This window comes from Psilocybe cubensis, chromosome 10, assembly GCF_017499595.1.
Source record: "Psilocybe cubensis strain MGC-MH-2018 chromosome 10, whole genome shotgun sequence".
Classification (NCBI taxonomy): Eukaryota; Fungi; Basidiomycota; class Agaricomycetes; order Agaricales; family Agrocybaceae; genus Psilocybe; species Psilocybe cubensis.
In genome coordinates, this window is record NC_063008.1 from 2,146,657 (window position 1) to 2,172,618 (window position 25,962).

Below are 25,962 nucleotides of genomic sequence, written 5' to 3' on the forward strand. Positions count from 1 at the left end.
AAGTATCTTGCTCTTTGCTCTTTGCTCTTGCTTCTTGTTCTTTACTCTTTCTTCTTCTTCTTTGTTGCTTTTATTTTATTTTTTCTTCTCTTTTGTGTTGTTGTTATTTTTGCTTTACATCTTTCATTTCATCTTTCATCTTTCATTTTACATTTTTACATTTTTCCAGTTCTTCAATACCTTTTTTTTCATCTTTCATCTTTCATTTTTCATTTTTCATATTCATACTACGTACACACTTTGTCATCAAAACCACAGCTACCCAACGATATACATCTTTTTGCTATCATCTATCATCTATTATCCATCTCCATCTCTATCATCGTCATCGTCAGCATACTGGATTTTTATGATTTCTATTCATTATTCATCTTTTTTGAAGACTTTGAAGTCTGAACTTTGCTTCTTATTGCTTCTTGACTTTTGCTTTTTTTACTATCCAATATTTCGTCATTGCGAATTTTTCAACGAATGGACAAGTGCTTTTTTTTCTTCTTTTTGTCTTTCTTTTCAAACAAAAAAAATTCCCCCACCCCATCTGGCCTTTTTTTTTTTGGCTTCCCCTCTTTGCTTCTTCCCCCCTTTTTTTTGCTTCTTTTCATTTTTCTTTACCGTCTGCTTTTCTTTCAAAAGCTCGAAATATGAGCGAAAAAATTGTGCTTGTGCCACAAGCGCGAAAAACAAGTATAGGTACAGCTGCAGGTGTAGGTGCAGGTACAAGTACGAGCACGAGTAGAAGTGCGAGCACAACTTCACAAGATGTAGAAATAAAATTAAAAGGAACAGAAAAATGCAATGCAATGCAATTGAAATTGATTGACATAGAAACAGAAATGGAACGATGTAACATGCTCGAGTTTCTGCTACCTCAAACGAACGATATAACGATCTTGGTTTTTTGTCGCCTGCGTGTGGGTGCGTCTGTGTGGGTGGTGGTTTTTTTGGGTGGTGTGCTGATGCTTCAGTACTTCGAGCAGGTTGAAGATGGAGGTTGAAGGTTGGAGGTCAGAGGTTGTATTAGAACTTGTTCCGCTCTTTTATTTTGGCGAGGGATTCTTCGGTTAATTTTGCATTGAGGGATTGCCAAATCTCGCGTGCATATTTTTCACCTGCCTGTATAATACAACAATCGATTCGGATTCGATTCGATTCGATTCGATTCGATGGTCAGCCGCCATTTCAACGAAAGATGAGGATTGAGGATAAAAAGGAAAAGGAAAAGGAAAAAAGAACTTGGTCCGATCCTTGTCATTGTCACACACCTTGAGAAGATCGGCGAGCTGGGACGATGTGAGTTCGCTGCTGCCTAGCGTGCGCATGCCCTGGAGTTTGACGGACTGTGTGGATTCAAATGCGAAGAGGAGGAGAAGGCGGAGGGGTGTAGCGGATTCTTCTTGTGTGCTTGCGTCTAGGAAGTGGACGTTTGATACCTGTGCAAAAAGAGAACGCAATTAAAAAAAAGAAAAAAAATTGGGAACGGTTAGTGATGTCGATGTACTATGTATGGGGTGGTGGGGGTGCTGACTTACGACGTTCAGAGTGACGCAGATGGGCCAGCGATCGCGCCCGTCGAGCGGCTCGCCTTCGTCCCAGTAGTCGGGCAGCTCAAAGTCCGTCGCGCTCTGGATCTGCCGCGTGTCGAACCCGCTCACCGCCTCCTCATCCACATCCATATCGCCCTGTCCTTTCGCTGCCGCACTTGCCCCTACCACACCACCACCACCACCAGCAGCAGCAGCTCCGGCATTCCTACGCGCTTTATACTCAACGCTCCGCGTGCGCGGCACCCGCGTATCGCACAGCGCCGCGCGCGCAGCCATGAAAAGCGCATCGCACACGTTCCCCGAGTCGACGAGCACGACGGCGTCCAGGTGCAGCACCCATGCCTTGGCATGCTTTGTCCCGCGTAGAATGCCGAGGTTACGTGGGTGGAGAGACGGGTGGGAGAGGGACTCGTGCAGGAGCGCGGTCAGGTCGTGTTGGAGGTCGTCGAGTGCGGAGGAGGTGAGGTGCGGGTATGCGGCTGGAGAGCTTCCTTGTGGGATTAGATGGGTTCAGTTAGTTTTTGTGTTTCAGTTTCTTTTAGGATTTGGGATTTAGGTGTTAGGTGTAGCAAGTTGTAGCGGTGATAGTGTAGGAATTTATCGATACACATCTTTTTTTTCCAATGTGGATAAGAAAGAGAAAAACGACATACCAGGTAACAGAACACGACACCCGCCCACCTTCAACACCCGCACTGCCCGGCTCGACACTCTCCACCTCGAGTTTGGAAGCAGCGAGCACCTCCGTGCCGCCCGCCCCGTCGTGCGGGCTGCGCCCGATGCTCACGCGCGCGCTCCCGTTCGCCAGCGGCGCGACGCCCGTCTCGAGTGCGATCGCGCGGTAGTCCGCCAGCCCCCGCCCGTCTCCGCGCGAGGGAGGCGTGGATTGCAGTCCGGCTTGGATGTATGATTTTTCGGCTTTGGATAGCAAGGTGCTGTTCATGGTAAGTAAATTGTTGGTGGGTTGGTGGTGGATGGAAGGGAAGAGGGATGTCGATGATGGTTGATCGTATATGGCAAATCTAATCAATTTGTCACATTTTACGGCTTGCACCAACTTTAAAACTAATAATAATATTAGTTAGGGTTGGAGAATAGGCACATTTACAGCTGATAATAACACCCTCGAGCCTCTATGTAAGTAGTAGTAGCAGTGAGCACAGTCCAGTCCAATTGTGGATACAGGTTAAAACAAGATGTCATGGATTTAATTCAATGGCAGGCAAAGCACGACAGCATAAAATCACTACATAAAAAGATAAAAGGCAAAGGGAGGAAAAAAAAGGTATGCAAGAAAAAAGTACTGATGATATCGCTGGACGAAAAAGACAAGCACAAGCATGGGGGAAAGAGGATAGGAGTGCGCAAAGGGTGTCACTATCACTTGACACCCTTGGACCGCGAACTGACAGGGAGCGATATCAGCCCGGCGCTCCCGCTCGCCTGCACACTGCCCACCCGATTCCTACTCCGCACGACGGGCGCAAGCGGCACCTTGAAGTCCTTCTGCTCATAATCCCATGTGGCGAACAGCCGTGCGTCGGGAAGCACGGGTTTGGTGGGGGAGTCTTTCGTGTTCCCGTTGGCCGCGGGCGCGGCGTCTTTGGGTTTTGCAGCCATCGGTGTGGCTGGCACGGGGTCGGGTCCTGTTGAGACGGCGTTGGCGTTCCATGGTGCAGGGATGCCTGGGCCGTAGACTAGAGGCCTGTTGCCTCGATGTAGCACAGGTGGGTGAGCGAGACGGCTTGTGCGCGCCAAAATAGTGGGCTAAGAAAAAGTTAAAAGAAAGTGTCAGTAAAAAGCACATAGAAAACCTTGCTTATCAGCAAAGCTCAAAAAAACACACGTACAGGAAGTATATGGCGGGCAAGATCGGGGATGCGCGACGTCTGCTGGCTGATGAATGGTGCTATCCGCTCAACTCCGGAGACTGGTCGGGATATCGTCGTAGGAAGCTTGAGATCCTTGTCGTGCCCATCACCCTTACCCTTCGAGTCGCTGGCCCCCGGTGTATCTCCAATTGCTATGGGATAGGAGGGGCCGATGGTTGCCACTCTAGGAGCACAGGGTCCCACACTCCCGAAAAGTGTGTCTGATGGATTCCACCGGGGATTTGTCTGAGAGAGATGGATGAGAGCCATGGCGACTTTATGACGCGATGGATTCAGAGGAGGAAGTTCCGGTGGAGGGGGATGTGTGAGGATGTGATGATATGCTGTTAGAAGCGAAGGTTCAATCTGGGGTATTGATGGACGGTTTTGTCGTACGGGAGGAGGAGGAGGAGGAGGTCCAGAGGGTAGATGCCATTCTGGAACAGATGAGAGCGATGATTGGGAGTAAGGGACCTGGACAAGTATGTCTGAAGCAGCAGCGGTCGTTAGAGATTGGGAAAGGGTCATAGATGGTTTTTCTGGGACGGTGGACGTGGACTCGGGTATTTGGATAGGAGGGGGCATCTTAGGTTGAATATGTGGAGCAGGGGCATGGTCGAAAGAAGGAGAAGACGGGCGATCGCCTGAAAGGTCTGGAAATGGGGGCAAAAAGCTCGGTATGTGTTCTGGGGGCTCCCAGTTGGATGCACGGACACGCTTTCTTTGAGGAGAAGACGGGTTGGAGATGGGGGATAAAGGCAACGGGGGTGTATTTTGTCGCGACGGAGGCCGTTTTCGCGATAGGACGCCCGTAAGAATGGAGGATGAGTCGACATCCATGTCGCTGTTCGCATTGGGCATGTTATGTTGTGGCAGAGCATCTGCTTCGCTCCCTTCTTCCTCACCCGAGGCATCTGCATCTTCGTCTTCGTCTTCATCCTCCCCTTCGCTTTCTTCGAGTAGATGGCTCGGACACCACGCGTACTCCAGTGGAATAGCATCATCACGATCCTGCCGCAGTCCGTCGGCCAGTTGAGCTAAAGAATATGAGACACTGGGGCAGCGCATCATAGTAATCGACGAGGCTTACATCTGAATTCATGCAGATCCTCCACTCGTCTCGCTGTGTAGAGAGCATAACGGTTAAGCTCCTTGCCCTCCGTCGCGCAGTAGTCGCTCAACTCCTCGACGCTGACCCCAAGTTCATTCAGAGCGCCCATAGCATCCCTAACTGAGAGCCCCGTCCTTCCTGCATGCTGTGCGTATTTTGCGCATGTTGATGTCAGCAAGGCCATGTACCGAGACAGAAGATCGGTGAGGACAGAGGAGGCCTGGCTGGAGGACCGGGAAAATGCATGGGCGTGGAGGGTCCGCTGGACAGCAGATTCGAGGAGTTTGTGGGCGCCGCTTTCCATGAAAGAGGGCGTTCCAACGAGGACGATGGCTAAGAGCAGGTGTAGCTGACCGTCCAGCCGGCAAATGCAACTATTTCCCACGGTCCCGTACCTATGATGTTGCCCACTCAGACATTATCCCTGTCTATTCATAACCACCATGTGCGGCAGATTCTCTTTACGTGTAGATGTACAACACAATTGTTTCCTCCGCTGCTCTATTGCTAATCCTGCTCCCTGTAGCGTGGCGACATACAGCGCTTGCCTGGGCTGGATATTGATGTCGACGAATGGGTGGATGAAGAAGAGTTTGTCCCGAGATATAATATCGCTCCACGTACACAAGCTCCTGTTATTCGGCGCAGGGACAGAAGCCCTTCTTCCTCGTCCTCATCCTCTTCTCAGAATAATGATAGCTTGATTATGCAAACCATGAAATGGGGTCTAGTTCCTCACTGGAGCAAAGTCGAAGACAAGTCGTTAAACACCACAAACGCGCGGTCTGAGAACCTCATTGCTGGTGGCGGTATGTGGGCCAGTATCAAGGGCAAGCAGCGGTGCGCGATTCCATGTCAAGGGTATGGCGATTTTTCGTGATAATTGAATGGCCCATTGACTCTCGGCAGCTACTACGAATGGCTGACGAAAGGGAAAGACAAGCTCCCACATTTCACCAAACGCAAGGACGGGAAACTATTGCTCATGGCTGGTCTCTATGACTCAGTTGTATTGGAAGGTAAATGACACGCGTCTGATGCGCCCTATGAATTCACTTGTTCTAGGAAAAACTTTATGGACGTTTACTATTGTCACCACTGACGCGAACAAGGAATTCTCGTGGCTGCATGATCGTCAACCAGTGTTTCTCACCACTCGTGAAGCATTATACCAGTGGCTTGATACATCATCACAGACTTGGACTCCGAAGCTCACTGAGATGGTTCAGCCATATTCTGGATCTGTCCCTTTAGCATGGTATGTTTTTGTGTGTAACAATTTCCTCTGCAAAATACCTTATTGCTTCCTAGCTATGCTGTTCCGAAGGAAGTAGGCAAGGTTGGGACAGAGTCGCCGACGTACATTGAACCTATTACAGATCGTAAAGACGGCATTGAAGCCATGTTTTCAAAGCAGAAGCAAAAGGCTTCTCCGACTAAAACTGCTCCAACTAAGAGGAAGGCCGAGTCTATAACCCCATCTCCAGATACGAAAGGTTCTCAGCCTGTGAAATTGGAGGACGACCATCCAGACGATAAGAAAATCAAATTGGACCATGGGGATGATTCAAATCAACCACTTGAGGTGCGTTCTATCATTTAATATCATAAAAGCTTACATGTATCCATAACGTGTTCAGGAAAAAAAGACATGCATGTCGCGGGAACCGATATCTCTTCCAGACCAGAAACCTGTGCCAAGGCAGCTTAAACCATCTCCGAAAAAGTCATCTGCCAAGGTATGAACTATGTTGGTCGTGAGAATAAACCCTTGTTTACCTCCTTGCAGAGTAAAGCACCTCCAGGAAATAGCAAGATCAGCTCATTCTTTGCGAAAGGCTGACCCCCAAGAACCTGATTCCTTAGGAAACCTCAAATTGTCATTATAGTTATTCTTTGATCTATACCCAATGTAGTTCCGCCATTTGGCCCTAGTTCTGATAGGCGTGTCTAATATTTGTATTATACGCTCTAAATTTTGGAGTCTTGACGTATTGAAGTTAATTGCACAGCGGTCACTCCGGCGTTCACATTACCCACAGCACGGGCGCTTAACACCGACGCATGGGTGTGACAGTTTCGTTTCATCCACATTGTTCCCATCAAACATCCAAGGAAGCTAGTCTTAGGCTTGAAGCTGATCAATTGAAAAAAATACATGTTGCATGCCGAAAAATGGGTATAAATGTCACAGGTGTACAGCGGCCGAAAACTATTTTACTGTTCTGCTTTCAGTTCTTGGCCTTCGACCAATGATTATCCAGCGCCAGTACTGCATCCACAGCCTCATCAATCGTCTTTTCTACTGGTATAAATTCAATTCCTAAAACCTCCCTAGCTCTGGTTGTATCCAAGGTCGAAAGCACACCTGGAAGTGGAGTAATACCTTCCAACGGAAGTACCCTGTCTGCTAGCTCTGGACGAGACTTTTTAATGTACGCGGCAACATCAGCCCACGCGTATGTCGCGCCGTTGGCTATGAACCTTTTCGGGTCCCCGTTTGGTAGAGGGAGCGCCTCCAGGGCACGGACATGGGCTTTGGCGATGTCGCGCACGTTGACCAGCCACCCTGGGGAAAATGGAGGTTGGTATTTATTGAGTATGAGGCGGACGAAGATGTTAGTCGCCATGTTATTCATGTTGCTGGGTAAAGGGAATGTTTTGGCATATGGACCTAATGCGAATCCAGGCAGAACTAGGGTAGGCGGATGGCTGAATAAGGCGCAATGCAATAATAGAAGGGATAGCTTACTTGTAGCGACTTCGAGCTCTGGGTGCTCTGCTGCAAAGGCCCACAGCGCCTTTTCTGCTTTGAGTTTAGCGTCGAAATATGTATAAAATTTGTCCTCCTTATTTTTCTCGAGCTCTGTGTCTTCGGACTCGCCCCACACTGTTGCGAAATGGGTAAATATGCTTAAAAGGTGGGGTACAATGGCACTCTACCGCTGTACTTCCAGCAGCAAAGTACTTACTATTTTCATTAAATTGCAGACCATGGAAGGCAGGTACGAGAGTTGCTATGCGTCATATGACATGCGTTAACCCGAGTGGATCGACAACAGGTAAAATCAGGGCGGCAGACTTACGGCTAAGAAGGGAGCCAAATGTGCTCGTGACAACAATCTTCCTGACCCCGGCCTGCTGAGCCTGGCGAACGAGGTTTAAAGTGCCCTGCACAGCGATCTGAGTGACAAGTGAAATGATACAATGAGAGCGTCCGCAGTAATGAGGATTGAGAAATCAGAATGCTCAATTCCTATAAAAATAAATGATGCTTACAGATTCAAGCTCTTCTTGAGTGTTTCTACCTGGAAGAGGGCATGCGATGTGAATAGCACCATAGACACCCTTCAGAGCCTCAGTAAAATCCCCGTTAACAATATCGTCGACCTCGACAAATTCCAGACCCGGGACTTTGATGGTATTTGTAAAAGTGTGATATCTAGCGCTACGCAAAACTCTGATATGAACCAGAAGATTTCTTATTAGCACTGTTGCATGTATTGAATGGTACAAGCTCACCCTCGCACTTGGAATCCCCTCCTTAGCAATTCTTCGGCTACATGGCCACCTATGAAGCCTGAGATACCCGTAACCTTGGAGTTCAGTCAGCTTGACTGGATACCTACACGCTATAGAAGAAAAGCTCGTACCAAGACCAACTTCTTCGACATTTCAATCGTCATAGGTGTGGTGTCTGTTAAGTGTGGAATACGGGAGGAAGCAGTGATTTAAGTATCTTCAGACGATGGGGGTCTAAATATGACGGAGCGAGGAGAACGAGGATCCTATAATTGCATTTTGCGCGATCCATGGTACCCCGTTTTAAGTTAAAGATGTGCTCAAGAGGGAAGATATCATGAATAAGCCTGACGTTTACCACCGTTTTACAGTAGTAGCTCTTCTCCTCTCTCAGAGCAGCTATTTCGACATTCCAGGATTGGGTAAACTGCTCTGTCGAAGACTTGATCATGATCCTACTACTCGCTGCTCCTCCTCGCTTAGCTGTCCCAGAGTAAAACGTGTCAAACACAGGTAGCTGAAAGGCCCGGGGCTGGGAGTTTCCAAACAGGTTGACCACCCTAAATCGTGGACGTTCGACGAAGTCTATGTCAAACCCAGAAGCTCTGAAAATTTACAGGCGGATTCAAACGGACCCTCGCACATGTGAATTGAGTTACAATCGTAGTTCCCCGTGCGAAGTACTTTCGACGACATCTCCGCATAGAGTCGGATGGATGGATACGCGAGGAGCGTAGAGAACTATTATTGTGGATCCCATTCTTGCGCAGGAAAAATGTCCCTACTATTTTTATAATAGGACAGGAACAAAGTCGATTGGGTGCTTCAAGACTCATGAACTGAGCCGACTGATAATACTAACCCTTAATGATATACGGTATTCACATACATATTGGTAAGTCGGTTATTTTAGCACACAAAATAGTGTTGCCCATGCACAACACATTATTATGCTTGATCACAGTAGTAAATAAGCGCCTGTAGGCGCTTTTCTTGGTCTGTACAGAACAATTGCGAGATCTTCGCGCATCACATAATATCCAATCCCCTACGATACCCAACCTAATTTTGGCTTCTTGTGCTTCTTCATTGCTCGATCTTCTTCCTTTTGTGCTTTCAACTGTATTTCGAGGCAGACTCTCATCAGCACCCAGATGGCAAAAATTCACACGCCCGCCTCCGCCAAGCAGACAACAACAAATCGAAAGTTTTCAACTTCAAACAAACAAACGAACCTCTTTTTTCGTAAGCCAGCAAATCTCGTTGACGTCCCAGCCAGCTTTCGCGTACGCGTCCTGGATCTGCAGCTTGTTGACGCCGCACCCGGGGAACGCGCTGCGCAGACGCCCGCGCAGGCGCAGGATCTCGGTCGGCATGTCGCCTGCCGCGCGCATGTGCGAGATGAAGGCGATAATGGAGTCTGCGTCGAGGTCGCCCCGGCGGTACCGGATGGTGTCTTCCTTGGGGTGAGGGCGTACTGCGTAGTAGGTATGTGGGTAAGTTGAGTTTTTTTGAGTGGAGAAAACTTGGGTGTGGATTGTTGGCTTACGCTTTGGGATGATGCCGGCTGCTTCTCCAGGATGTATCTTGCGGGGCTTCTTTAGCGTTCTCTCAGGTCCGGTTGACGAGGAAGAAGAGACTGCCAACTGCTCGGACTCCATGTTTAGTATCCAACTTGTGTTAATGGAAGAGGGTTAAGAAAGTGATGAGGTTAGAAAGAAAGAGTGGCACGCTAAGCTTTGCAGTGGCTCCAAGGAATTCAAACCCAGTTTGAATCAACAAAGGCGGCTTGTACCCATGAGCGGGTGTTTAAGAGTATGTCATTCCAACATCAAATGAATTGTTATACAACAGTGATTGTTTAATTTTTTTTGTGTGAAAACATTGAAACCAAACAGACAGAGAAAAAGCAAGCAAGCAAGCGCACAGATAGATCCTACACAAATGAGATACAAAACACCGCTTAGGCGAAGAGCCTCTTGGTGTACGAGTTCAAACCATGCACACCACCCTCGACCTGGGCGCTAGCGGTCCGCAGCTCGAAGCGAACTTTGCCCTCCTTAACACCCTCCTGGAGCTTAGACACACTGCGTACGCCGATGTCCTGCAGTGAGTGCTGCACACCAACGTACAAATAAGGCAGGAACGCCTTGACGCTGCCCTTGTCCTGCACATCACCCGACACACCCTGCGCGACCTTCACCGCGCTGCTCTCGGAAAAGTAGCGCGACGTCGCCGCGTTTTCGACGGTGGATGACTTCTTGGGAGCGGGGTACTTGGCGGGTTTGCCCTTTGCACCGCCCTTGGCCGCCTGCCCTTGCTCCATGGCCTCGAGACTGCCCATGCCGCGGTACGCCTTGACACGCTTGCCCTCATGGTAGAAGTACTCTCCTGGCGCCTCCTCTGTGCCCGCGAGAAGCCCACCCATCATCACCGCGCCCGCGCCCAGCGCAAGAGCCTTGACAATGTGCCCGATGTTACCGATTCCACCGTCAGCGATGACGGGCACACCGAACTTGCTTGCGAACTCGGCGACGGCGTACACAGCGGTTGCCTGAGGGCGGCCGACGGCCATGACCTCCTGTGTGATACAGATGGATCCCGAGCCCATGCCGACGCGCAGCCCGTCTGCGCCTGCGGCGATGAGCGACGCGGCTTGTTCGCGCGTGACAACGTTGCCTGCGACGACCTCAAGTTTGGGGTATGTCGCCTTGATCCATTGGATCATGTCAATTTGGAAGATGGAGTTGCCTTGAGAGGAGTCAAGGATGACGATGTCAAGCCCGGCGTCGACGAGGAGCGCGAGACGCTCGCGGTCGGAGGGGCGGGTGCCGACGGCGGCAGCGGCATAGAGCTGCTTGCTCTTGGGGTTTTTGGATGCGAGAGGGTAGGACTGGTTTTTGAGCAGATCGGAGCGGGCGAGGAGGGAGATGAATTCGCCGGCTGCGTTGACGATGGGCAGTTTGCCCTTCTTAGAGTCGCGGAGGATGTCGTTGGCCTCGGAGAGGGTGATGCCCTGTTGCGCGGTGACGAGGTCCGTGGTCATCACTTCGGACAAGGGAGTAGAAGGATCGCGGAATTGGATGTCTCTGGCGGTGACGATGCCGACCAGTTTACCACCAACGACGCCGGAATCTGAGAGTGCATTGTTAGCGTTGAATTTTAAGAGAGAGAGGAAGAGTGAAGAGGTTCAGAAGAGTAATTAACAAAGTTTTCCGCACATCACACGAGTGTATCGCGTTGGCTCGGTAGAACGAAGGTTGTATAAAGTGTTCATCTTTTATATATAATGGGAAAAAACACGAACCTGTGATGGGAATACCACAGAAGCCGAGTCTGGCCTTGATATCCAAGACGTCTTCTACGAGATGAGAGGGAGATAGAACCACTGGATCGGAGATGAAACCGTTCTCGTGACGCTTCACTGCACGAACCATGGCAGCCTGCGACTCGGCAGACTGGTTATGGTGAATAACACCAATGCCTCCAAGGAGCTGAGAGAAAGTGATGAAAAAAATGATTGGTAATAAAAAAAAAATTGTGCTCACCGCCATCGAGATGGCCATCTCGCTCTCGGTAACAGTGTCCATAGGACTACTCATGAAAGGAGTCTTGAGAACTACATTTCGTGTGATGCGACTTTCGGTGACGACCTCTGAGGCAGGGAAGTCGATTTTGCCGGGGAGGAGAAGAAAGTCGTTGTAGGTTAGCCCACCATGGACTTGAGAGTCCATGAGGTCTGTGACTGCAAGGCCATCTGAACGAGCATAGGTCTTGAGATGTTCAAGAGCATCTTTTGGGTCGAGATAGCTTGTTCCGTTCACAGGCATACTTGGGCTGATTGCCAGTTGGTCCACATAAATTTTCGAGGATTATATACCGCCTTTGTTTGTCCGAGACAAATACAGAACAAGCTCCGGTTCTCCGATCATTTATGAAATCCTTATCTTTTATGTTTCTACTAGTCCTATAGTACAATTCTTCTGTTCACCTCATGCCCCTCGAAGACCCGGTGCTCGGTGTTGACCCCATGCATCAAAGGCGCTCTGAAAGTCCGCAAATGTCTCGCCGCCCGTGATCGCAAAGATAATGCGGTCGAACGAGTATTTGAACCGCGCGTCGGGGAGGATGAGGAGTTGTGCCCAGATGCGCGCGACGGTGGCGACGCTGTTGCGGAAGACGCCCGTGCCAAAGGTGCCCAGGACGATGTTGCGTATATTGTGCTGCTCAAAGACATACAGGATCCGGCCCATCCGCTCCCCCATCTCCTTCTCCACAAACACATCCAGCCCGCTGCTGATAGGCCCATTCAGCGACTTCTTCAGCTCACCCGCGTTCACCGCAGCGCAGCTCAGCACGTCCACGTCGAATGGGTATGTCCATTCTCCATCGTCGTCTCGGAACACCGTCACCTTCGGCGAATAGATGATCGCGTGCGAGTAGTACGCCGCTGCGTTCTGCGCACTCTCCGCCCGGTGCAGCTTGTAGAACTTGGCTGCCTCTTCAGACTTGTTCAGCGAAAAGTACAGCGTCGACGCCCGCGCGATCGACTCCTCCTGTGCCTCCGCTCCGTTCTTGAACCCGCCCCCAGGCTTCGTCGCGCTCGCAAAGTTGAGCACTCCCGTCCGCGTCGAGTGCTCCTCCAGTGGGTTCGTCATGTACGCGTGCTCCAGCAGCCGCGCTGCGTCCAGGGTCGAGATGTTCAGCACCGCAATGTGCGTCGGGGACTGCGGGGGCGGCACGGCGTCCGGCTTCGTCGAGGCCCACAGCGAGACAGCCGAGTCGGGCTCGAAAAAGATCGTGTTTTTGATCGCATCGCGGGTCTTAACCGAGAGATCTTGGTCGACGCCACGGAAGGCGTAGCGCCCTTCTTTGATCGCTGCGATCGTTTCCTCTGCGATGCGCTTGAGCTCTGCGCGCCGTGCTTCGTCGAAGCGTCCAGATGTGGCCAGAGCCATTGGCGTGGATGGAGATGGAGGGGAAGGAAGTGCTCTTGAGGTGGTGGTGGGATATGGGATGGGCTCAGGGGATTCACTTTGTGCTCGTGGGCGCTTGTTAGTACCGCTACGGCTGTCTCTAGACCTCCTCGATGAGGCGATGACAATGAATGAGACCACTATGGCGATGATGGCAGCAAGAAATGCTGAGTACATTGACAAATCAACAGTGCAACAGGCCCAACTGTGAGTGGAACGTACTAGTTGATTGTACCAGTGAAAGTATGTACTCTCCCTCCCGCTATTGACAGCCTCCAAACGTCTGTGTGGCAGGTGCTGTGACAAAGGGGTGCCGAAACACAACTACAAACGATTAGGATATGGGAGATGAGATGGGGGCCGACAGTCACTGTGACCGGACATGGCAAGAGCGTGTTTGATGGCTGCGGTGCACGATATGGCTCGTGGGTGGCAATAATTAATTTTAAGTCGGAGATTGACCTCCCCGCTTGGCTCGTGCTCAGGCACGCGTGCGTGGGCGCTTATTTTAATCGATCGAATCTTCCCCCTGCCTGGAGCTTGGCACGGGCTAACCCAAAGCAACAGATCGCTAGAACTAGCTATATAACATTTTGGAATGTAGACAGGTATGTGGAAGAGGGATGTAAACCGATTGCTTGAGGTATTTACAAAGCACATTGTTTAGCAAGAATCAAGGTCACTCAAAGCTGATGAGATACTGTGGCTGGAGGGCGTGCACATCGTAGACAACATATTCCTGCCAGTCGATCGTTGACCCGGTCCTGGTATGCCCCACAATATGCACCTGAATATACAATTAAATTGCATTGAGCACAGAAAGAATCCATGAAAGATAGAGACAGAGAGCACGCACGGAATCGGCGTTGGCGGGCCCAGGATGCGGCGGTACTATGTCAAGCTCTGCAACTTTCCCGAGGACAATTTTGCCTATGAGTATCACATTCGAGCAGCGTTTCTTAGCGCCAGTCGCCATGTCCGTCGCTCTACACACGACACGACACAGTATAAGCAGATTGGAAAACGTATGAAAAGGACAAAAAACGCAAAAAAGCAAAAAAAATCCTGTTTAATCATAAAAGCCAACTACTCACCTGGCTACCAACCCCGTCGTCATGATCCCCGTCTGAAACTTCTCTGGTGCGAGATTCGTATGTCGCACGATGCAGCATAGTAGGCACGCGTTGGAAAAGCACGGCTCCATGTTACCTGTCCCACCGAAGCCACACTCGCGCGTGAGCCCGAGGAAGCCGCGCTGCTCATTACCCTGCCGTTTAATGGTGCTGCGAAAGCCAGGCCTGGAGTGGATGTTGGAACTGGATGGTGTGGGTTGAGTGGTCGCGATTAAGAAAGGGAGAGGGACAGGAGACGTACCGGTATTGCTCGTAATTCTGCAGAGAGGATTTTTTCATTTTGATCATGTATATCCGCTTAATGCGGCGCGGCGTGCAGTTCGGGGTGACTTTCCATGCCTCTGTATAATGCTCGGCAACTGGGACGTAGACATAGTATATCAGCACAATGAATAGTGGAATTCGAGTGGGGAAGGCACCTTTTTTGAATGCGACGTGCCCGCGAGGAAGTTCGATGAGGTATGGCGCGCGGCTCTCAGCAGCCACTTCACATATGTCCGAGCAGAAATCGGACATGTCTCCCATTTTGGTGGCTTTCCAGCATATGATACAGGATGTGCAAGTCGCGGAGTTGATCGCTGCGCTCACTGTGAGTGGAGAAAAGATGGTCAATCGTCAGAAAAAGGGCAATGAAATGATGCTATGAGTTGGGAAGAAGTAACTGACTTGCAGCTTTTGCGCTGTCTCGACATGTCTTGCCGCATTGAGGGTACATTTTTCCGTTTATGACAACTTTAGGCCGTTTTTGACAGAACTTTTCAACGACGTGTGAAATAAATCGAGGTAATTTGGGAAGAGAGGGATAATTTAACATACGTCACACATCTCAGTTGCAGGTGCGCTGAACTTCGCAGCACATGTAAGGCCGCAGGTGGGGTAAATCTTACCGCCTCGTTGATGTTTTGGGCGGACGTGGCATACCTGGTAGAGAGAATGGGTGACCAAGTCAATCGATGAATCGGTGAAAAGTAGCAAAAGTAAAAGGACATACTTCGCACATCTTGATAGGGTTTTGATTTTGTCTCGTGGTACGTGATTCCCCAGGGCCAGACGCAGAGGACCATAAAGAAGTTACTATCGAGGGCAGACCGAGCGAAATCGACCCAGAGCTCGAACTGGCGCCTTGGGGGTTGGACATCTCGCCTCTCATTATGCCTCCCGTTGACCCTGAGCTTGATTCACTGCTTCCACGCGCTTTCGCTGCTTCTAACATTGCCGCGCATTTATTTCCACAGGTGGGGAAGCTGCGTGTGCCGTCATAATACGCATTTTTTATTTTGCAGATCTGGATTATTCCATTAGATAAAAGTACACTCGAGTAAGAGGGACGCACCACGCAAAGTTTCGGAGTATATACTCCTGACGAACTTGAATTCTTAGAGCCGGATCCCACCACCTGTGCGTATGGTTTGGACCGCACTAGTCCACCTGAGAGAGGCGACGGAAGTGATGCTGGCACCAGTGGATGTTGGAGGTGAGATGTGGTTTCGGAGAGACGAAGAACCAATTCGGGAGACGGGACGCTAGTAGATGTTGGCGTGGGCATCGATGGCGACAAGCCTGGTGTCGTAGAGAAGGGAGTGTACTCAGGCGGCTGCGCGTCTGGTACATCCCTGCTAGGGTTCAAAGGCGGCAAATCTTCCGGTACTATAACCTCAAAGCCGTCGCTTTCGTACATGTCGAAGTCATCCAGATCGTCGATGTCCATCGGCGAGACAGCTCGTCCCACCGCAGCTGAGCTTGAGGATCCTGCACCTCCTGCTGAGGAGGAGCTTTGCTGCGGGTGATCTTTCATCGCGGAGATGATGGTTCGAAGGAAGAGTGGTCGAGAGGTGCATGGCTATGGTGAGAACTATCAGCGATAAGGAACCGGGGTTGGCTCGGATGGATAGATGGACAGGGAGTCATCAAGTGACCCAAATTAGGCGCTCATTGCCTTTCCAGGGGGTTTCCCGGCCGATGAACAATGCCTTTTCTTCCGAACCATCAGCCACGCACCGCCATGGCGTTCCCAAGGATCAGCTTGTTTGACAGGATAGCACCGTCTTAGGGTGCATATTACTTTTGTTCACCTAAAATACACTTTGGGGGCCTTAGGAAGGGGGATCTGTCGGCGCGTTGTCCACATGGGAAAAAGGTATAATGCTCGTGTCCTGCCCCTGCCATCTGTCTCTTCCTTACAGTCAACCAACATCCTCTGCGGGCTTTGTCAACTGTTGTTGCACACCCATTCACTCTGAACTAGGTCTCTGTGTTCTGACTTTGATAGACGCCTTTCAAAATGGAGAAGCTGCTCACATCACTCAGCCTGGAAGAGGACGAAGATGACGGCGCCTATGAATCTATGGTTGATATCGACGGCGATCAAGGCCTCGACGACGAGTTTCTTGGAGACGATGATGACGATCTGGACGTAGAAGATGACTATGGTACCTCCAACACTGATGTTGAGCTGACCTTGCCCACCGAGAAACCTCCTCCATACTATCCAGGCATCACAACCTGCATTGTAAGTGGTGAGGCGCCATATCGCATCTCATCAACTCATTATGTGCACTTCCCTTTTCAAAGGTTTGTCAAGACAAACCGGCGTACAATAAGAATGGAAAGAGCTACCCGACGTGTGGTCTGAAATGTGCTGCTATACTGCAAGAGGCACTGGGCAGCATTGGTAGCACTGCAAGCACATCTGGTAACGCGGTCGCTGGTCCATCGACACCGCGAGCCTCAGCGATCCGTACCCCACAGAGGGCAGTGTCCGCTTTTCCCGCCTCTGTTGCGTCTATTGGGACCTCGTCGTCGCCAACGACTGCAAACTCCGCGGCAAGAGTAAAACTTCCTCAGCATTACCCTTCCTTGCCCCATATGAGATCCCCACAGACATCTGTGACCACTGATCCCAACATTAAACTTCTATCTCAGCACCTAGGCGGCCAGCCTCTGAGTCCTCGTCGGGGACGGGGCAATATGTCTAACCACTACTTCCCTGTGACAAGAGCTAACACTACCACGGCCAGCTCTATAGGCTCTAGTAGCGGCACAATGACCGTCGTTCAGGACCCTTTTACTCCACCGCGAGCACCTGTGGTTAAATGCGTGGTGGGTATCATTGCCAACCGTTTCCGCGCGTTTCCCGACGTGCCAGCTGGGTGCTGATTAAAATCTATCATACTTCTCTTTTTAGATCTGCCTTGTGAAGCCGTGCCGGGACAGTAAATACGTCACATGCGGATTGACCTGCGCCGAAAAACTCTGTAGAAATGGGTCAAACCCCAATAACTGCGACGTGGGTTGTCTTTGTTCACTCTATTTTGTCAGTTTCTTTGTGTTTAGGCGGTTCTCTCTGGATTTAGTATTGCCATCGTCGTCCAAAGGTGCCTGGGCATAACCAGTGCGGGGACAACTGCCGCAACAGTGCCAAGGTCGCGTGTTTGTTGTGCAAGAGCCGTCCAAAGTATAAGAGTTACCACCTTTGCGGGAAGACGTGTAAGCAGATTGCGGTCAAGGTCACACCTCTTATTCTAGAAGCCCCCCCTGGCCATGCAACGTTTGACATGGGTTAGTCCCTAATTATTTTCCTAAAGTGTTTTTGTGCAGTATCTAATCGGATTCTCTGTAGTGGAGAAGAAGTTCAAAAGTTCATGGAAAGCACAGGGGTCACCAATGCCTACTGTTAAAAAGATCTATAAAATTATCGAGGACAAGAACTTCTTATTGCCGTACGATCGATACAAGTCAGTTATTATTTCACGATTGATAGGTAACCAGAGTTTGATACTGACGTTCGACTGTATTCGATGATCAGGAAAACCATAGGAAACGAAGTCTTTCGTTATCATGGAACGACGAAGAAATGTACTCTCGGAGATGCCGGCAACACTAAGCTGTGTGCGAACACCACCTGTTCCTTATGTTGCATTCTAAGAACTTCATTCAAAACGAGCCTCGCTAATCCCTCAGGAGCGTAAGTCGAGCGAATGTCTATTACCAATTAGGTGTAGTCGCTCACATACATATATGCAGATTCGGCGCAGGTGTTTACTCGTCATCCGCTTCGAACAAGTGAGTAGTTATGGTATCTTGTTGACAGTTACACGGCTTATTTTTCATTATCAGAGCGTTTAGCTACACTTCCAATGGAACAGGGGCAATTCTGCTCTCAAAGGTCGTTCTCGGAAATGTTAGAACCGTTAATCAATGGAACGAGGTTATGTCCTGCCCTCCAGGGTTCAACTCAGTCAGTTCGATCTTTCGCATTGTGGTATAACATATTCTTACCACTCTATCCCACTCATAGGTTGTGTTTGATCGTCAGAATGGAACGCTGAATGAGACCATCGTATACACGGACGACGCCATTCGTCCAGTTTTCCTTTTGATCTTCTAGGTTGACCATTTGCTCCTCCGTCTGTTGGATGAGTAATAATTTTTCTAACATTCGAGTTGTTTGTTGAGATTTGTAGCATTATGTCAAAAATCCAGATTTCGTCTTTGTATATACCATTGTTTTTGTATAGATGTGTCAACAAATCTACCATGGGTGTTCCCCCTTCGATAAATTTGGAGTCGACTCAAGATAGGGGCTAATTAGGGTCACGTGTAATTTCAACCATATTTCCGAATTTGGTGGCTGGATCGCGTGGTCCAAATATAGTGATAGCGCGTCTAAGCCACTGCGTTGTTCTTCCATTCGCACTACAACTATAGGTCTCATATACCGTACATCTTTATCTTTATTTATCTTTAAATCATACACGGAATCTATTGACTATCTTACTGAATGGGTGTTACTGGTCTCTGGGAGGTACACATCCGTCATCTCCTCTTTCAAATATGTCTATGACTCTAAAAACCGTTTCAGCTTCTTCGTCCGGCGGCCAAAACACGATCTTTGACAGAACTCGCTATTACAGAAGGCTTCAAAGCCAATCCAGATGGCAAACGCGGTTTTCGGATAGGCATCGACGCCAGCATCTGGTTTTTCCATGCCGAGTATGGGAGGGAGGGCGAGAACCCGGTGTTGCGCACACTGTTCTTTCGATGCGCGACACTCATGCACACGACGTTTCTACCTATCTTTGTCTTCGATGGACCGAAGCGGCCGGATGTGAAGAGGGGGAAAAAGATCAATAAGACGGGGCATAAGCTCATACCGGGCATGAAGAATATCATAGAAGCCTTTGGGTTTGAGTGGAGGATGGTGAGTGCTTTTTTAATGTTGGTTGGGCTTGCGGACTAATTGGAACAGGCCCCTGGAGAAGCTGAAGCTGAACTTGCTTATTTGAATCGAATTGGGGTGATTGACGCTGTTCTCTCAGACGATGTGGACAACTTTTTGTTTGGTGCCACAACAGTGATTCGAAAGTGCGTGTCCATCGGCTCAAAATTCAAGGCTACGTATTGAAAATTACCTCAATGGTTTGTAGTTCAAGCAACACGCTCTCTGGAAATAAGGCCAATCCAGCACTCAACTTGGCAGGGAAGGACGACAAAAACCATACGCGCGTTTTCCGAAGTGAAGACCTCAAAGATCATCCGGAAGTGAGGCTTACTCGTGGTGGTATGATTCTGATTGGACTTTTGGCGGGAGGAGACTATCATACCGCTGGTGTACCTCGCTGCGGGAAAATTACCGCCCATGGACTCGCCAAATGTGGATTTGGAGATTCTCTTTACGACGCAGCCGTTAATCTCGACCGCGAAGACCTCGACGAATTCATCGTGAATTGGCGTCGAGACCTTATTCAAGAGATCAGAACCAATTCTATGGGCCAAATTGGAAAGAAGCAACCCTCATTGGCGAGCTCTTTTCCTGCGGATTTTCCAGACATTGACATTTTGCTCTCCTATGTCAAACCTATCACATCGGAGAGTATGGGTAGGGAGAGTAATAACCTTTCAATAACGTGGTCGAGAGAGCCCGATCTCGGGAAACTCGCTGCGACGTGTGAGATGTATTTTGAGTGGGGGTACAAAGAAGCCATCATTAAACGGTTCAAGACTATCATGTGGCATCCTATCGTTTTGCGCATCCTACGTCGAGCGGTCCTCGATAGACATGACAATCGACCATCTGAATTCCCCAGTACCCCGCGTAAGAGCGGAACAGCGATTCCTTGCGGCACACCGTCGAAGATGATAGCGCACAAATTTTCCTCGATGGCGATTAACACCGAAAGGACTTATATATCTGGCTCGGAGTCAGAAGATGAAGAGGAGGAAGGCAGGCTCATTGTCAAAGTCCACGGCAAGCGAAAGCATACATCGACTGATGGACTCCTTGAATATCGCCTGGAAATAGCACCCAAGCAGCTTGTTCAGCTCGCAGAGAGTGGTGTGAAAGGCCTGCGATCCCCAGAAGGACCGGATGAGTGGGCCTCTGAACCCGAGGGAGATGACGATGACGAAGATGGGGCTGCTGTGCCAAAGAAACGGGGGAAAGGTCCTACTGTTCATCCACATACGCATTGGCGGGTATGGATGCCAGCTTGCATGGTCCAGATAGTGGAACCTGGACTGGTAAAAGAGTTCGAAGATATTGAAAATGGGAAGGCACAAAAGAAAGCCGAGAAGGAGGCGAGAAAGGCCGCAAAGTTGAACGCACCGCCGAAATCAGCAACAGTGTCAAAATCACCTAAAAAGGCCAAGAAGAAATCTGCCGCGAACTCTGGAGGTGAATGTGATGAGGATGTTATTGCTTTGCCTAAAAAGCCGACCAACCATAGGAAGGTGGTGAAAAAATCTACTACGTCCTGTGGTGACCAAGACGGAGATGACGAAGCTGCACTTTCCATACCCAATGTTCCTACGAAGGCTGCAAAGAAAAATACGAGCAAACCATCAGTGGAAGATTTTGAAGATATCTTTTCATCCCCTTTGTCGAAGAAGTCTCAAACTGATAACACGGGCAAAGGCAAACCTCCGTCTCTGCAATTTAACTTGTACGACGACATACCCTTGCCATCAAGCGACGATGAGGACGAGCTTCCCACGTATCTAATGGCTGGAAAGAAACCGTCGCTCAAGGGCAAAGAGCCTGCCATGGACTCCAGTGACGACGACGAGATAGAGATAGTCGAATCGAAGGTTAAGCCCCATGTCGACTCTACAAGAAGGAGGATTTCCGACAAAGCCAACACAGATAGGTCCCTGAAGTCATTTTTCCCTGTTGGGAAATCCACGGGCGCGAAGAATTCGAAGTCAGCAGCTAGTTTCTCAGGCAGTTCATCCAGACCTTCATCATCAACGTCTGCCACCACATATTCTTCGAATTTCACAGATCCATGCAAAGAGAATATCCCATCAGTTGCTACAAACTCAACTATTATCGATGACGTCCTCATCAAATCTAAAGACGGCAAGAAATCCCGGGGTGGCAATAAAAAAGCCAGTGCTGACAAAGCATCCAAGACGAGAAGACCGTTTTCTGTAGACACTGACGATTCTTCCTGTGGCGAGTACGACACTGCCGCCTGGGGTAAAGGCCGAGCTGTGGACGTGCCTAATCGCGCTCCTTCATCACCTTCAAAGAGAAAGTCGTCTAAGAGCTGGAGCTCGCCGTCTGAATCAGATTCTCAAGATAGAGTAAAGAAATCTCCCCGAAAACAATTGGCACATACATCGCCAATGCCTGCCCCTCGCCCTGTGTCTCCGTCTCCTGGAAGGGTACGACCCCTAGTACAGCCTTTGTGGAAAATCAGCGACGAAGTTATCGATATTTGCACAGATGCAGAATCGGACCATGATCTACCCAGCCGAATCCGACCTCGAACTGTACAAACTACTCTCAAATTTCCACTTGCGCCAAAGGCAAAGTTCAAACCATCCACAGAATCACTGAAAACAACATCCTTATCTTGGAAAGGTTCTCGGACTACTCACCAGAAAGTACATACCATCATTTCCGATGTTATTGATCTCACTTGATTTTTTGTGGTACTGTTCTTGACATATCTTTCACTGAATGTACAATAGAAGTGTATTTCATTTACAATTACAACCAGGGATGTTGCTTATCATGGCAAGGAAGTTATGATATCCGTACAGAATGTCCCAATTGATACAGAAACTGGCATAAAGGGATTAGAATGAAGTAGTAAAATCGCGTAACGATTCTTGGCCCATGACCCCATCCACCGAGTCAGCCAGTGTCTCCTCCTCTTGTGGTGGTGGTTGCTGGTTTTTGAAGCGCCGAATGGCGTCCAATCGGGCGTGCCAATTGGTTTTCGTTTCAGTGCGAACGGTGTCCATCTGGGTCTGTGAGAATATTGTCGCAAACCAATCAGCCAGTAGGCTAAGTTGACGGACAAGCAGCGGTAGATTGTCTGCGGAGATGAGTTTAAAGTGGCCCACGGGGGCAAATTCGGTCATACCAGGCGCCAGCTGCATGGTGACCTTAAAATATTCGATTTCATGGCTATCCTTTGCAAAGGCGGCAATGGATCCTAGTGAGTGGGGTTCGATGACAATGTTGACAAATTGGAATTGAGTTTTTAGAGTGTCGAAACGGTAGGGCAACGCAGAATCGTTCCAAACAATCCTGACATAATCGTTGCCGATGTGTCGTTTTTTATTGTTACACTTCGGATCGTGTTCATTAGTAGGCATCATAGTTGCAGTGTGATAGAGAATCTGGCCAATGTCGTCCCACCAGGCGTAAGCATAGTCACCGTCCTCGTCAGGATCCAGACCTCCAGCGTAGACATCCTTTTGGCCACGTAAATCGATCAACCTGCCGATGCCTTCCAGGAAACGCGTGTAAGCCGGGGAACCATGGATGTTGCGAAGGATTTCCGTCTCGTCGCTCTGGCCCGGAGCAACATACATGATCCCAACTTTATGTGTATCAATCACCGGGATCCTGTCAAGGGTAGAGACAAACTTTGCGATCGCCGTAGAATCAGTAACTCGCTTGGCGAATGGTTCCGTCTTGCCATCTGGGAAAGGCGACAACTGTAGGATGAGGAACGAAGGGTCGATGCCGATTTGTTTACGTCTCTGAGAAGGTGCAGTTCCACTCCAAACGTAACCCGTAATGGGGTCAGGCTGAGGTACAACATTTGCGGTGGATTGACCCGTTTCAGATAGGGCAGCAACACGTATTTGCTCCTTAAATCGAGTCAGCTAGGTCGTTAGATAAGGCCAACATACTTACCCTGGACGGTTCATCTGTATCCGGTGAATCGCCCTCGGACATAATATGAGACGGGTCGCGCTCCATGATGAGCCCAGCGGGTATAGAGAGTAAATCTGGTTCGACGTCTCCAGGCCCAACCATAGGAATATTTTCAACACGACATACAAACCGCGAGAAACCAGACGGTCTACGCGACAGGACTTCCACCCAACCTGACCGCGGCAATGCCCGAATAGTGACCAATGAGTTGCCCATCAACCACGTCTTTTCGGTTCCATCCATTTCAGAAGTGGTTTTCGAGGGGTTGAGGACGATGTCACTGAATACCGAATTGGCAGGGCGGGGATCGGCGCTGGCGTACGTGTAACGGGCAAGCCAATCGAAGCATACTTCTGTCGGCTCATCCACCTCGATATTGCCCTCGTTGGCAAGAAGAAGTTGGCGAGTGATGTAACGAATATGTCGAGGCCGATCAGGAAGTTTAAGAGCCAAAAACCAGATGTAAACCGCGGAATACGACAATACTCGTACGTGCTGGGATAAAGCCCATGACATGGTTGGAGAAGAGTTTAGTCGATTGTAATGTTGTAAATACTGAAGGGCAACACCAAACACCATCTTGAAGTCCATCTCTGTGAAATTGGCGTACAAGGAAGGGAGAGAACCTATGATTGACAAAAATCCGAGTATGTGCACGGCCATGTTTGGGTTGGACATAATTTGAGAAAGTTTCTCAAGTATGCGCGAAAGACAACGCGTCATGGATGGCTGAAGCTCAAATGCGGAGAGTGAGAGGGCATGTAAACAGCATTTAATTGTTGCCAGTTGTCCATTAAGGCCTGCTTGGAACACCTCAACTAATAGATGCCGCTGCTGTAGATCGAAACACCTTCTATAACTGACCAATACTGATAAAGTCTGGTACGCCAACCCATGCGCGTCGCGGCTCTTCAGGCCTGTCGGCCATTGATCGATATAAGAGCCAAGATCGCCGTTGAGAATCCCGGTGCAAATGATTGAAAGCATTTTTGAAATTGCTGCGCGGGATTTCGGTCCACAGAAAAGATGTTTATTTGCAAGTTGAACAGGAAGATGACAAAGAACATATGAGAGAATCTCCCAGCTCGATTCTTTCTCCAAAATCCCATTAATCATAAGAAGATATTGAGATATGGGTAGAACCAATATTCTGTCGGGGCCTTCTGGATCATAGGATACGAGAACCTCACTGGGCGAGTCGGGGCCGTATACCGTGAATGGCATGGTCTCTGGAATTGACCATAGACTCTCCAGAGGCTTGACTGGTGGGGGTGGAGGTGGTGCATTGCGAGACCTGCTACGGCTTGGTTCTGAACGAGAGGGAATTCCAGCACCTCGGCCACGCGAAATTTGTCGACCTGCTCTCTCCTGCGGGAAACGGGCACGTGCTCGTCTGATATCGCTCGCCTCTAGACCTGCAGCAGCGTCGTCCGGCCCTCTTTCTGCTCCTGACCGTAACTCTGAGCCTGTACGGTTTATCAGTGCACCAAGAGACGCGACTAAGCCGTTTGGATCGTAGTTGGTGCTGACAAAGTACAGACTATGATCCCGATCGGCTCGAATGTGCATGAGGAATTGTAAGGCAGTAAGGCGAGCGCGCACAGACTGGCCATCAATGATAACTGAGAGCAGCATATGATACACACGGATAGCGAGTAGCAAATTTTTGTGCTGCAATGAGAATGGCGTAAAGACGAGCTGACTGAAGATTTCGACGAGGGCAGATATGGCTGAGACATCGCGGGGAATCAAGTTGGAAGCTGGCACTAATGGTGATGGAGCCTGAGAATCATCTTTGGCCTCTTCCTGTGACTGGGTGGGAGGTTGAACTGATTGAGAACGCGAGGTACTGCCTCCTGCAGCTAACGACGACAAAAGAGACATTACCGACGGCAACTCCGAATGTGTCCTTGTCGCACTAGGAGTATTGGACAATTGTCCAGTAGCAGTTATAGTAGCAGGCGAGTGAGTGTCTGCTGTATAATTTGAAGCAGTGTCCAAGCTATCATCGTCATCTTGCGTTCTCTCTGACGCGACGGAGACCAGCAATTGCAAAAACTTTGTTATTGCTTCCGCTCCTTCTGTATCATCCTCATCCTGCTCATCGCTCCTCAGAACGATTTCTTCACCTATGAGTTTCCACATGATATCAGCATCGTCGCTCTGGCCTCCGGGTTGGCCGACCAAACCCCCACAAAATTCCCATACCAAATCACCCAAAGGTCTTCGGTAGCTTGTCATATCCTTGACGTCTTCATAAACAGAGTGCAATGTGTCCATGATGGCCCGCCGGGTTTGTGGACGGTCCGGACTGACTAGTGTCTCATTAGACAAAAGTTGTTTCCAATGAACAAGCCAGTCTGGTGAAATGGGAGACAGATCATTTTGGTCGGTCATGAGAAATGGCAGGCGGGCAGTGTCCTCATCGGTCAGATGTTCAGCAACGTGGATCAGAATTGTTGAAAGAAGAGGATTCAATGCTCTGGAGTGATCACGGGATAGTAATGACGAAATCGTTCGAAGGATGGGCGTGGGCGCGTCCCCAGGATGACCGAGGGGTATGGTGAAGGGAGTGCCATCGACATTTCTAGACGCCAACCGGAGATGAACTCTAAGCAACATTTTGAAGG

At 49.5% G+C, this 25,962-nt stretch overlaps 10 protein-coding genes across 10 annotated transcripts; 3 read left to right on the top strand and 7 right to left on the bottom strand.

Annotated features, from left to right (window-relative positions):
* Window positions 1-1,017: 1,017 nt before the first annotated feature.
* On the bottom strand, window positions 1,018-2,487 carry JR316_0010928 (Exosome complex component RRP42; the record flags this gene model as incomplete). Its single annotated transcript, XM_047896592.1, has 4 exons — window positions 1,018-1,113; window positions 1,263-1,430; window positions 1,530-2,031; window positions 2,198-2,487. 4 exons carry the CDS (start codon window positions 2,485-2,487, stop codon window positions 1,018-1,020), a joined length of 1,056 nt encoding a protein of 351 aa, XP_047744637.1.
* A 437-nt stretch (window positions 2,488-2,924) lies between these two features.
* Window positions 2,925-4,830, bottom strand: JR316_0010929 (uncharacterized protein; the record flags this gene model as incomplete). Its single annotated transcript, XM_047896593.1, has 3 exons — window positions 2,925-3,311; window positions 3,395-4,452; window positions 4,506-4,830. The coding sequence occupies 3 exons, from the start codon at window positions 4,828-4,830 to the stop codon at window positions 2,925-2,927; spliced, it is 1,770 nt and encodes a 589-aa protein (XP_047744638.1).
* A 139-nt stretch (window positions 4,831-4,969) lies between these two features.
* JR316_0010930 (Abasic site processing protein) lies at window positions 4,970-6,369 on the top strand (the record flags this gene model as incomplete). Its single annotated transcript, XM_047896594.1, has 7 exons — window positions 4,970-4,999; window positions 5,053-5,366; window positions 5,436-5,545; window positions 5,592-5,784; window positions 5,838-6,111; window positions 6,167-6,265; window positions 6,316-6,369. The coding sequence occupies 7 exons, from the start codon at window positions 4,970-4,972 to the stop codon at window positions 6,367-6,369; spliced, it is 1,074 nt and encodes a 357-aa protein (XP_047744639.1).
* Window positions 6,370-6,757: 388 nt separating this feature from the next.
* Window positions 6,758-9,709, bottom strand: JR316_0010931 (Putative uncharacterized oxidoreductase; the record flags this gene model as incomplete). Its single annotated transcript, XM_047896595.1, has 8 exons — window positions 6,758-7,221; window positions 7,279-7,416; window positions 7,613-7,709; window positions 7,806-7,986; window positions 8,049-8,122; window positions 8,180-8,223; window positions 8,274-8,633; window positions 9,280-9,709. The coding sequence occupies 8 exons, from the start codon at window positions 9,707-9,709 to the stop codon at window positions 6,758-6,760; spliced, it is 1,788 nt and encodes a 595-aa protein (XP_047744640.1).
* Window positions 9,710-10,011: 302 nt separating this feature from the next.
* On the bottom strand, window positions 10,012-11,878 carry JR316_0010932 (Inosine-5'-monophosphate dehydrogenase; the record flags this gene model as incomplete). Its single annotated transcript, XM_047896596.1, has 3 exons — window positions 10,012-11,183; window positions 11,356-11,542; window positions 11,597-11,878. The coding sequence occupies 3 exons, from the start codon at window positions 11,876-11,878 to the stop codon at window positions 10,012-10,014; spliced, it is 1,641 nt and encodes a 546-aa protein (XP_047744641.1).
* Window positions 11,879-12,040: 162 nt separating this feature from the next.
* Window positions 12,041-13,201, bottom strand: JR316_0010933 (uncharacterized protein; the record flags this gene model as incomplete). Its single annotated transcript, XM_047896597.1, has 1 exon — window positions 12,041-13,201. The coding sequence occupies one exon, from the start codon at window positions 13,199-13,201 to the stop codon at window positions 12,041-12,043; it is 1,161 nt and encodes a 386-aa protein (XP_047744642.1).
* A 502-nt stretch (window positions 13,202-13,703) lies between these two features.
* On the bottom strand, window positions 13,704-15,952 carry JR316_0010934 (uncharacterized protein; the record flags this gene model as incomplete). The annotated part of the gene is made up of 9 exons (XM_047896598.1): window positions 13,704-13,811; window positions 13,881-14,010; window positions 14,119-14,340; window positions 14,399-14,516; window positions 14,577-14,744; window positions 14,824-14,911; window positions 14,974-15,078; window positions 15,149-15,442; window positions 15,491-15,952. 9 exons carry the CDS (start codon window positions 15,950-15,952, stop codon window positions 13,704-13,706), a joined length of 1,695 nt encoding a protein of 564 aa, XP_047744643.1.
* A 486-nt stretch (window positions 15,953-16,438) lies between these two features.
* JR316_0010935 (uncharacterized protein) lies at window positions 16,439-18,544 on the top strand (the record flags this gene model as incomplete). Its single annotated transcript, XM_047896599.1, has 10 exons — window positions 16,439-16,666; window positions 16,729-17,256; window positions 17,342-17,443; window positions 17,511-17,715; window positions 17,777-17,891; window positions 17,963-18,043; window positions 18,101-18,121; window positions 18,181-18,219; window positions 18,274-18,394; window positions 18,455-18,544. 10 exons carry the CDS (start codon window positions 16,439-16,441, stop codon window positions 18,542-18,544), a joined length of 1,530 nt encoding a protein of 509 aa, XP_047744644.1.
* A 393-nt stretch (window positions 18,545-18,937) lies between these two features.
* On the top strand, window positions 18,938-22,083 carry JR316_0010936 (Flap endonuclease GEN-like protein 1; the record flags this gene model as incomplete). Its single annotated transcript, XM_047896600.1, has 4 exons — window positions 18,938-18,961; window positions 19,019-19,357; window positions 19,406-19,521; window positions 19,584-22,083. 4 exons carry the CDS (start codon window positions 18,938-18,940, stop codon window positions 22,081-22,083), a joined length of 2,979 nt encoding a protein of 992 aa, XP_047744645.1.
* Window positions 22,084-22,239: 156 nt separating this feature from the next.
* On the bottom strand, window positions 22,240-25,954 carry JR316_0010937 (Tuberous sclerosis 2 protein-like protein; the record flags this gene model as incomplete). The annotated part of the gene is made up of 2 exons (XM_047896601.1): window positions 22,240-23,265; window positions 23,312-25,954. 2 exons carry the CDS (start codon window positions 25,952-25,954, stop codon window positions 22,240-22,242), a joined length of 3,669 nt encoding a protein of 1,222 aa, XP_047744646.1.
* Window positions 25,955-25,962: the final 8 nt, after the last annotated feature.